Source organism: Plectropomus leopardus, chromosome 7, assembly GCF_026936395.1.
Source record: "Plectropomus leopardus strain MGB_pleo_1.0 chromosome 7, ASM2693639v1, whole genome shotgun sequence".
Lineage (NCBI taxonomy): Eukaryota > Metazoa > Chordata > Actinopteri > Perciformes > Serranidae > Plectropomus > Plectropomus leopardus.
The window spans coordinates 28895925-28908039 of record NC_142182.1 but is presented as its reverse complement, the minus strand read 5'-3'; the positions used below and the strand labels follow the sequence as shown (position 1 = coordinate 28908039).

Genomic DNA, 12115 nt, shown 5'->3' with positions numbered 1-12115 from the left:
TGATAACTTAACTACCAGAAGGTGACAGCTGCCCACTAGGATCAGTATCTGCCAGTAGCATATCAGTTTTAAACAACACCTGCTGACATTAAGCACTAACCATCATGGAACTAGACCACCAAGCCTTTCAAGCTGCATGATGTTAAGTCAATACAGAAGTGACATTATGCCAATACAAAGCTGCTGGAATACGCCTTAAACAACACTCAGTTTTCACAGGGGTTGTAAATTTGTTTAAGTGAAAACTGATCACAATAGGTTCAGTGAGGTATGGGGAACCAGGACATTGTTTCAGTAAAGACACAATACTGTTGGAACCAGGGTTGGAAATAACCACCGGCAAAATGAGCCAAATGCTGGTAAAATATAATAGTGGCTGCTAGATTTGCCTCACTCACCTGCCAAAAAAAATTGAGTAGCTATTGAGTGGCTGGTACATTTTTGAGTCCACCAGCCACAGTGGAAAGTGGACCAAAAAGTTCATTTCCAGCCCTGTTTGGGACTTTCTGAAATGCATTTTTATGCAGAATGAATGAAATTTCATTCAGCTCTCTTGTATGGCAGCAACACCAGAAACCTCGAGAGGAACACTGTACCTCAAAAACGAAGCAAACTTTATTTACATGATCTGATACCACTGGGGGTGAGAAATGTTATTTGGGTTAACTAACCCCTTTACATTATTTTAACATAAAGCCTCCATTACAGTTGTGTTGCAACACTGTAACTATTCTACTACTTCAGGATACATGTTATGTAAAAAGCCCAAAGACATACAAAAAATGTTGGCGCATCTGGACAAGGGCAGTGACTTAAAAATACTATAATTGATTTGGCCCTAAGTGCCAAGCTCTGCTTCCTTCACCATCCAGCAGTGTGCTTGCAGACAGGAGTGATGAAGTCTTTTGCTGAGCTTCCACAAAAAAACAACCCTGGGATGTGGCAGCTCATCGAGCTCCGAGACGCCCTGCAGCAGCTGACGAGACATTCACAGCCACGACAGATGCATGCTTACTGCTGCACCACCCATAAAAACAGGTGATTTATTTGGACCAAGTGTCTGTCCTGTTGGTGAGCTCTGACCGGGCAAGTATGCCAGCGACACCTTTGCTGTGCCCATATTAGAAAGCCGGCCAATTTGCCTAGTAATACACAAGATTTTGAAAGCTCAGCATTGTGCTTTTGGACATTACTCATCACTAAACCATCGGGGGTCACAGCAGCAACACATGTCACATGGTTTTGTTTTGTCACCACTGCTAATGGAGAGCAATATTTGTGGTCAGTAAATTATTAAATTCCCATTCTATAATTGCATTTTTATCATGATATGCTATTTGTTATTAATATTATTTGGTACAATGTCAATTAAACTATCACAGTGTTGCTTTAATTAAAATATTGATCAAACAAGTCTTGGTAGGGCAGTGTTACACATAATTCTGAGTGTGTTTCTGCTTTGAGTACTATACTAAAACTCTTTTGCCTTGGGCTGTTTTGGAAACCAGCAGCACACTGCTGTCATTCTTTTATTGGGGATAGAAAAAAAGTCAAAGATCACATGGACACATGTAATGCTTCTGAGAAAAAGAGGAAAATCAGTTGACTGAAACAGCTGTTTGCTAGTAATACCCTCAAAAAAATCATGAGTTGCTTTTTCTTTCAGGAAACCAGTGGCCTTATAAGCTGATTCAACGAGACACAGGATGCCTCTAATGCCTTGGTAATATCTTCGACAGCTGTCAAGCTGAACATGAAGGCTCTCTCTTCTAGCTCAATCTATTTTCTCCACTACTACAAAAAGAGGCAGAATATTCTTTGACAGGTTGAATAGGGTTTCACAAGCTTGGCATATAAATATCCTCCTGACAGGCTTGGAGTTGTAACTTAAAAACTGGTCAAAGAAAACAGCAGCAGGATTTACATAACATTTGTCATAGCACCCCAGAGGAAGAGACGCTCAAGACTCATGGCCCAGGTTTGGAGGAACAGATGAAGACCAAGGATCGATGGCGCTTGAGGCCAGAAAGCAGAAACAGGAGGGCTGTGCGTTATTTGATTTCCATACCAAGTGGTCGACCCTAATCAGCACATTGTGGTCATGATGAGAAGTTATTAAGATATTTTCCTCCTGGCATTGACTCCAATTCAGCTCAATATGGCCTGATTTCATTGTTGCATTTCCCCTGATGAAGACAGACATGTTCAATCAGCCTCTGAATGGGCTGCATGTTAACAGACGGCCAGCATCTGATGACAAGGCCCGCCCCATTAGCTCCATAATCACACCAAGCGTCCCTGGCGGTTATGGATGACGTTGCTAAAGCAAAGCTTGTGTGAACAAACAGTCACACATCTTTTTTAATAAACTCTGCTCACACCTCTTGGCATCAGGTGGAGCATGAATTTAAAACTTCAGGTGGAGCTCACCGGATAGGCAGCAGCCTTACCAATGCATCTTAAATGAAGAGACAAACAACCTTCTAAAAGCAGCAATTATACTTGATTGCTTTGACAGTGTGTGCTTACTGCCCTGACTTACTTAGTCATCCATTATCCTAACCTGTGAAAGGCAAGAGAACATCTTTAATTAATACAAAACTCTCCTTACTTAACATGCAATTTTTTTTTTCTTTTAGTTTATGCTTGCAAATACCACATACAATTTTTAATCACGGTTGTGTCTGAAATCCCTACTTCATTCACTGCTTCCTATTTTATAGACCATTGACTGTATATAAGAACAGACAGTGCATCTCCAGCTCCTTCCCCTGTACAAAAAAGGCTAAATATCCTGGATTCAGCTGCCAACATGCTGCCTTCTTGCGCCAGTGACATCATTTGGCGCTACGAACTTGCAGTAGCAATCTCCACGGTATCAAGTTTCCTGCTGTACACCCATCTGACCAATCCTGAGCAGCGACATTGATCGCGAACATAGTGCATCATACACACAGCTGTCAATCATGATATCACATCCCTTACTGATTGCATCTAATAACTGATTAAAACAGACCTAATCAACCAAAATGAACACTTGAACATACATGAAAGTGATAAGAACTATCTAACATGACAGAAACCATCTTTGGGAAAAATATACTTGATGTGTTCTTTGAGGTTTTGGCCGCTAACATGAACGAGGCGGGGTTTTTAGCATATATTGCAGCCAGCCACCAGGGTCAACAACATGTTTTGGTGTCACATTTGGGGAGCTGTCACATTGTTCATCTTTATATGTAATCTATGATATAGACCCTGAGAAGGTTACTCTATAGTTAGAAAGCAAAGCGGGCGATGAGATTTTAGTCACTTATTGTGTCTCACAACAGCAACTGACACAATTAATTGGGTTATTTTAAGCTGCAAGTACAGTACATGCTACGGAGACTGCTTTTTTTCTTCCATTGCTGCTATTGTTGAGGATTACCTGTAATGCATGAAATACATGTTCAGGCTTTGGTCAGTCAAATACAATGGCGTACATTTATACTAGTAGCCTAAATTATTGCTGATTTCTGATACAATCTACAACTGTGCATAGAAGCTTTCTGCCCCCACAACGCCATCGGTCCAGAAGAGAGGTTCTCTTGTTGTCACATCCTTTCAGTCCAATCCATTACTGCAATCCTTGACTTGTCCCACTCAGAAAGTACTTCTACATGTGTCTACATGTGAACTGCAGACACTGACTTCTAGGTCACAAGGGCTTATTGATATCCAATTTTACTCACACACTAAGTCACCCAAGATTTTATTTTGTAGATTTAACATGCCTTTTGTGTCATCTCTGTTATTAATTAAACAGCCGCACAGTACTGACAATTTCATGGACATAGTGGGTGCATCTGCTCTTATGTAACCCAGTCCCACAATATCTGTTGTTTGCGAAGCTTGCAGAGGAATTTGCTCAACCTTCGATCACACCGCCCCACGGAGGACGTGATTATGAGCGTTCCAAGCGGTGCATGAAGCTCCAGGACGTGTAATTATTGCAGCGCCAAGCTAGCAGCAGGAGCAGACAAACAGGTGACAGGCCAGATCTGAGCCCTCCTACTCTTGGCCTTCAACATCTGGCTGCATGGCGCTCTCCCACTGCCACCGCCGCCATCCTCACAGTGAGCAGAACAGCTGGCCAGGGTAGCGCCCCCCCCCCTCCCAGACCATGTGCCAAGATCTTACACTTTGCACAGATCAACAGCTCCCCAACCACAACAAAAGGGATCACTGTGACGCTTAGCTTACTGACATTGCACTACGGTTGTGTAGGCTGCCAAAGGATCTCGCTTAAGATCTCATAGTCACTCTCACTGTCAACAGTCAGGGGGATAAATCAATCAAGCACAGCTGGGACTAGATCTAATCACCAGCTCAGTATCTCAAAGTCAAACAGATGAGATACTCTCATAAAAATATCCTGTCAGTGCGAAATACTGTAAAAAAAAAAATAAATAAAATTGGATTACTCGTTATACACAAACACCCAGTAATTTCCCCAAACATTTAAATTTGGGGTTATCACCAGAAGGTAGGACTAAAACTAATTATTTATAAACAATTGATGTGCCCCTTTTTTTCTCAATTAGCTGACAAACTGTTAAAAATAGTGACAAGCATCCATCACAATTTCCTTTAGCCCATCTTCAAATTGCTTGTTTTGTCTAACATTCAGAAACATAAAAGATATGCTTCTTAATGACAAGTTTGACAAAGAAAGGCTGCATATCCTCACATCTTCTAAGTTGAAGATGGTACTATTTGAGAGTTTTGATTGAAAAATAACAAATTAGTTAATTATTTTTCTGTTACCCGATTATAATCACAGCAGAAAAAAAATACAGAATAAAAATCCTAAATACAAATAAGCAATTGACCTTGTAGCCATTTATATCAACCATACTAACTCAAGTTAATGATAAAATAGTTTGACCCTTTGAAACCTGAGCAAATTGCCTTGATTTCTTTGAAAACCATGAAAAGAATACAATGAGCAACAGAAGAAGAAATAACTCCAAAAATAGCCAAGTAAATAATTGGAAGTACAAGAAAATTACATGAAAATAAACACACACACACACACACACACACACACACACAACAAAAACGAAAAAGAACAAAGAACAAGGAAAAAAACAAAAAGGCAAACAACGCTTGGAAAAAGTGCTCAAAAATAATTCTGTAACATAATTTTAAATATATAATTATGATAAGTATATCGTTTTTCCCCCTAGACATTTTTTAAAATAATGTGCTAAATCTACTAATTTCTTGCAATTTGTGGGACATTTCTTTCCAAATTGCTCATTGCCCTTTTCCCCAAGTTTTTAAAAAATGTACCGACTTGCTAAGGGTTCAAAGGTTTAACTACTTGTGAAAGGCGTCTAAAAGCAGCCAAAGAAAAGTGATGACGCTTCAGGTTTCAACGAGTTAAAAGAATATTTTATTTTTTTTTACAAAGTAGGAGTAATTATGACATTTCCTTTCGTGCAAGACCATGAAATCAAAAGAGGACCAGACCCATTTTACTGCAAAATAAAGATAGCACTCCTGAAAGTGCAAACATTTAAAATTTAAACAGTCTCGTAAAAGCAGCCTGTGGTCTTTGAAATGTTTTTGTCAAACAGGATTAGCCGGCGATATGTCGAGAGGACAGAGTTATTACATATGGACCTCTGTACTTGGTGAATGTCTCGTCTTCTCCCTTGTGTACATGCTCTGTCACAAGATTTCCATTAATGGCTCAATAATGTAGCAAACCACGTGTTTTCTGCCGTTAAGTAAGCGCCTCTATATTCAACATGGACGGGGGCACCACAGCCTCAGAGGTGCAGCTAGCGATGTGAGCTAGCTCAACAGCTAGCAGAGAGGCAGGGAGGGACTGGGAGTGCGCCAGACAAGCCGAGCTAACAGCCCGTGTGCTGCCTACAAACAAGCTTCACTACTGCTGCTGAGCTTTAGCCAATAAAACCGGACAACCCTCCCGGCGTTAAGTCGGCAACAAAATGTATTATGAGCAAACTTCGCGACAACTAAACACGATAACTCTATTCACTTCCTTTTAACCCGTTGGCCGTTTTAACACCTAAGTTGCCGTTTCGATCAAGCACACGTCAACTTGTTCAACTAACTGTAGCACTTAAAAGAAAAAGAAGGTGGTACTGTTTGTACAAGTACCACAAACAATATGTTTTTAAATGCTAATCTTCTGTGTTTTTCTGGACTGATACCGAAACCTGTGAGGCACATGTCACTTGACTATTGTAGCGCGCCGAGTATCCGATACCGTAGCTACTAGCAAACTGCGTTTTCTCCCAGTCACTTCGACTTAAATGCGTTAGCTCGTACTGTGTGTGCTTATCGGTAGTTAAGAGTCCTGTTGCACCTACTTAACACACTTCTGTTAGGATCAGTTACCTAATTATTTAAGTTAGACAAACTACCTAAACTCCAGGTGAGCGTACCGTCCTTGTTCGTATGATTAGCAACGTTAGCATCAGTTAAGCTAACGGCGGCTAACTCCCAACTCGCCCCGAACTGTGTCGATTTTCCTCCTAAAACGCCCACAAATGTTTGCACTGCTAACAAAGAGAGGCTTGAACGCAACGCAGGTCGATAGTTGGGTTACTTACATTGTGTCGCTCGAAGTCATTAACCGACTTTCGGTGAGAGGGTGGAAATCCAGGTTGTACGCCGAAGTCATGCTCAAAACAACGTCTATCTAACAATGAGACGTCCGCTCACTCGCAAGAGGCTCAACTCTTGCGAGACAAGACGAAGCAGAACAGGTGCAGGGAGGGGGCGTCTTCTTCAAAACTGCATGGGAGAGAGGGCACCGGTATCCGCCTTATTTCTTCCTTCCTAATTTCTCTCTCTCTCTCGTCTCCGACTGAAATAAATTCAGGCAAGCGGCTGTCACACTGCACACCGAGCTGCAGCAAACCAGAGGCGTGGCCTTTTCAACAAAAGTCTCAAACCATGCTGCTGCTGCTGCTGCTGCTGCTCTGAAAGCCTCACAGCGCCTCTACGCCCGATGTAAAATCCCTGTAATGTCCCTATAGGGACAGGCATGTGGTGTCTTATAGAGACTTTAGTGACCTATTTGTAGTTTATGATGTTGTAGTTTATGTAGCAGCCCCATTATATATTTATGATGACTGATATTCTGCAGTCTTTTCAGATAGAAATGGCACATTAGGGAAGGTTCTTTATTTATCAGAAGAGGGGATGGCTGCAGGGGCATAGCACCAAATTCTGGGCCCTATATATAAGCAGTCTCTCTGGGGCCCCTGACAAATTCTTTTTTATTTTTTTATTTTTTACAAAGTCCATTTGCTCACTGTCATTTTCCTTCCTTTCTTTCTTTCTTTCTTCCTTAGGAACCCTAATTTCTTTTTCTTTGAGAATAATATGACAGTAATTAGGCTCCAGCAGCACAAACATTTGGTTAATTTCAGGCTTTTTGAGGGCCCTCCTTCCATTGCAGCCCTGAGTAATCAGTCCCCCTTTCCCCCCTGCAATGACGCTCCTGGATGGCAGGGGTGTGACTTTGGGGGTTTTTCTTCTTGTATTTTAATCCACCTGAGAGACCCTCCCTCACCACCTCAAATTTGAAAATGCAAGGGTAATTTCAGTTTTTACAGTTTCTGACTGTGATAAATGGTGTAATTTTGACAATTTTAATGAAAACATGCCCTCTGCAGTTTTCTATAAAAATCAGTGATAAAACTAATACAAAATACAGCCATTTAAAGTTGTAAGCCCCTCCCCAAGCCAAAATAAAAAATTCGGCCCTCGTCCCCTCTCTTTATTAACAAACAGTCCCCTATAAGAATCAGATCCTGCCCATCTTTTTTTGTCACGCTGTGACTGAGTCAGAAATGTAACAATCCTGATTAGAGAGACATGTAAGAATTTCAAATATAGAAACCGGGTCATTATCATCGAGATTAATAATGCTGCTTTGTTTGCATATTTTCACAGGACTCCAAATTAGGCACACTTTTACTAAAAATTGATTGCATTAAGACTATTTCCAGTTTGTTTATTGCCTTACATTGCGATAAGGTCCATAAATCTCTTCTAATCTGAAGTGGGATGGTTAAAATGCAGTTTTTCCTTGCTGTTTTCAGTCAGGGTCATAGGTCATGTTCCCCTTTGTGCTGGGCTGTTGTTTCCCTGGGGGAGGGGAAGCTTATCTTCTTTTGTTGTGCTGGACTTGCAGGGCGAGGCCTCTACACTTGGTGGGGAAAGGTAGGGGGGCCGTTGTCAAGTGGTGTTTGCCATAGCAGAGAGGAGGGGGACTAGCCTAATTTTCAAATCGCTTGTTATTGCTCCAGCAGCTGCACAATCCAAAAATATTATTCATAGCGAGTGTTAAGAAACATCCCATTCATGAAATCCGATTTAATCCTTGTATCCATAGCAATTTCAAGGCAACTTGGCACCAGTGCAGAGTATGCTCTATTAAACAGTGCCTAAAAGAGGTTTGTATGCATAATGTGATATGCGACCTATTTTGCCATACATGCAGACGAGCCCACTATGCAACATGCACTACCATTAAGCTGGAGGCGTTGCTATAAAAAGCTATCCTAAACCTCTCTGGAGAATCAGGTTTCATTAAAATGGAGGAAAAACACAATAATGTCATCCCATCTGCAGCATCCACATATTTCCTTTGACTCAATTAGATCTCAGGGGATCTTATTGAATAGATTTGTTTGAAAAGGAGTTGGATTCTTGAAGACAGCAGCTCCTCTCGTGTGTATGTACAATATATTTTGTACAGTTCATAATGCCACAGCATCAGTTCATGCATTTACTTGTCTTTTCTAGACGTGTGATGGAGTGGATTCCATAGGCGGACGCCAAATTGCTGGCACCTTCTAACACTAGCCTCCTATTCTTAATCTCAGATTATTACTACTGTAATCTCATCATAATCCTCCACACGTACCATGCTTTTGTTGTTTACATCAAATGTTTTCCCCTCATGTTTGACTCACCCATCATCATCATCATCATCATCATCATCATCATCATCATCATCATCATCACCCAGCGTTTAAATTTGTCCCCCTTCGTGACAAACTGCGCGGTGTAAAAATAGGCTAGCTTCAATCCCAAATGGTCCACATCATGTCTTTTTGAACACGTCGCCTCAAACTTGGAGGCACAATTATTCTTTTTTTATTCATCAGCTCTGCCTTTCATGAAAGCATTTGCAGAATGGCGACCAACTAAAGGGCTCTCAAAATGGAGAGAGAACTTCATTTTATCATGCTTTCTTTCTTGAGGAAATCTGCGGGGTCAAGATGTACTAAGCAGGCACGATAACACTGTCTTATCAGGGACCAGTTCCTCTAAATTTATGCAAATTTCAAGATGGATGTAAATGTATGTTTTGTGCTTTTAAAGATAATGATATCTTTTGTGTTTTTTGACTGAGGGAGTACAGTGAGGCCTGGGTGGCTTCAACTGACAGGCCTCTCTAATGAAACGGGTTTGTCTTTTTCATTCCAGAGACAAACACCTGCATCACTCACACACTGATCTCTTTATTTAGAGTTAATGCAAGTATCTGAACTTTGAAAAGAGGCAGAAGGTAATTGACAACAATGCTACAAGATATTTATTTTTTTCTATTCTGATACAAATAAAAAAACTAATCCTCAACCTTCTGATTTAGTCATTTTTGTCCTTTTTTTGGAAGATTCGATTGACATGAATGGCAAATTTCATTAGATTCAAATACATGGTTTCTGGGATCCTAGAAAAATCACACATATTGGGACACCAGAGGAGCACCACCCTGCCCACAGTCACACACTCACACACACAGCATGACAGAACGCCTCAACTGGAAACAATACATCCTATGACAATATTCAGCCCAGACAAAGAAGCAGTCCAAATACGGGCTGCTCCACAAAAGCTCGCCCAGATTTGAATGAGGGGCCAACCCCAACGTACCTCATAGGCAGGTCCTCATTCCTGACAGAGATCCCGGCCGCAGAGGGGGGACAGCGCATGCTGTTGGCATACAAACTCTGCACCAGGGCCAGCTCAGAAGAGTGTTCCAACATCGGTGCTCTGGAAAAATCCACCCGGTGTAATGGACACTTTCTTCTCTTTCCCTCTTTCCTCTATGTGTTTCTCTCCCTTTCTCTGTCTCCCGCCCACTCTTTCTCCTCGGTTTAGTGCAGCAGAGCGGCGCCCACCCCCTTCGCTGACTGGCGTGGCTGAAATAATCCTCTCTGACAGCTCATCGTGCGCTAATGCATTGTGCTGCCTGCGGCAGCCCAGTTTGCAGGCTGTAAAGCTGTGGCCACAGTAGCACTCTTGCACTAATTGACACCCATATTAGGAAAACTTCAGCAAATTGGACATGGATGATTTATTCCCACTGTCAGATTGGGGGAAATTAGAGGAAACATCGACACAGTTGCCACAAGATCTCATCCACAAGTCCTGGTTTTGTGGCACACTTCTGTGCATGTTGGCATGTATGAATCAGTGAACTGATCCACATAAAGGCCAAGGCGAGGTACACTCCTGCAAATGGTTTTGTCAAGCCTAAAAACTGTCTCCATTACAAGTATTTTTAACATTAAAAACATTCTGCTTATCATCACTGAGCACCTGTACCTGTTGTAGGTAAATATTGCAACCATTCTGTAGTCAGCTCCTGTGAAAAAGTACATGTCACCGCCCCTTCATGAGCTGGCTGATGCTAAACCAGAGGGTGACAGGTAGAGAGCTGACAAGCTCATGTCATTATTATTCTGGAGAGGATAGGGATAAAGATAGCCTGCTGGTATATAAGCATACATAGCAGTCAGTATGAATACTTGTTAAATAAGGACAGGCTACAGTACGGCCCACATTCTTCATTATTTCAAACTGCAGTCAATCTAACACTGAGGTACTTGCAAATACTGTCCATGACTCTGCTACAGGCCCACCTGTGGGCGATATTACAGAGTCTAATGACGTGTATGCAACTCTGTACAATGATCCAAGATAGGAAATGTTTTTCCACATTACATTTAAATGACTGACAGCCTGAATCATCAAGTGATGACCTATCGAACAGCCTCAACAACGGTGTGCTATAAAAAACTCATTCCATGTTAATTTGCATTGGACAGAGCTCATTTGCCTGTGTTCTGAGCAATATAGCTGAGAACACAACCAAGGCAAAGCATGTTCTGCTCTCTCTACGCCACCCGATTAAAAATCTGAAAGCAATTTGTCACCATGATCTTTGCACAAAACCCAGGAGAAATCGAATCTAGGTCTCATTCTCCCATAGGTGCTGTGTCCTGTTAGAGTAATGTGACATTAAGTAGGAAAGTCATCGGAAACAGGGTCACGTTGTAGTATGCTGGTATCATAGCTGCGAAGATCAGCATGAAGGGGCTCCACTTCCTCTGATCATCGTGGTACAAAAATCAGTCCCTGCTCTTTTCTGCTGACATGAATATTTTAAACACTGATGTTGAAATCCAGTTCTTTATGATGTGTTGCTGCTTTAGTATGAGTGTCAGTGCCACAGGCGTCATGTCGAGCACAGAAGCTCAGAGAGCTCTGATCTAACAACATGTGAGAGTTCAGTGCAATCATGTTGTGTGCACTAATGTTTTCTAGTTCATTTAGAAGAGGCTGCAGAAGTAAGATAGCACACATAAATTCTGCATGAGACGCATTTTTGACTTGTGAAAGCTGCAGCAGCAGAGATGCAACCACCACATCCTGTTCACGTCCACTGTGAAGAGAAACGTGGTGTTACTGCATGAAAAAGCACGCGCTCATGCCTGTCACGTCAAACAGCAGCACGTGTTTACGGCACTGCAGGTGGCCTTGAAATGAGTGAAAGCGACCATTACCTTTCCCTTTTTGCCACTTGCAGGATCTCTTGGGACTGATTGCACAAACAAATACTGCCTGTGTTTATGTGGATTAAAACTGAAACTGTCACAGCTCGATGCACATTGTGTTGTGTAGCGTGCACTAATGCACAGCGCCGCACACATGAGTTTTAACCCTGAAGAATTCATCAGAATTATATCCTGTTTATGAGGCAGACTAGGTGCATCTGCACATGAAAACAATT

At 41.7% G+C, this 12115-nt stretch overlaps 1 protein-coding gene across 3 annotated transcripts in view; it reads right to left on the bottom strand.

Moving 5' to 3' along the window:
- The window catches only part of LOC121949835 (CUGBP Elav-like family member 2), a 33279-nt gene extending 23087 nt beyond the window's left edge, over nucleotides 1-10192 (bottom strand). For 2 of the 3 annotated variants that reach the window (XR_015777053.1, XM_088080399.1), the window contains exon 1: nucleotides 9973-10192. Coding sequence is in view for 1 of the 3 variants with exons in the window: in XM_088080399.1 (XP_087936525.1) it covers nucleotides 9973-10085 (113 nt within the window). In the remaining 2 variants the exon portion in view is untranslated. Of the gene's footprint in view, nucleotides 1-6629; nucleotides 6967-9972 lie in introns of those variants that run through there. The other variant, XR_015777054.1, reaches the window with a different exon arrangement.
- Nucleotides 10193-12115: the final 1923 nt, after the last annotated feature.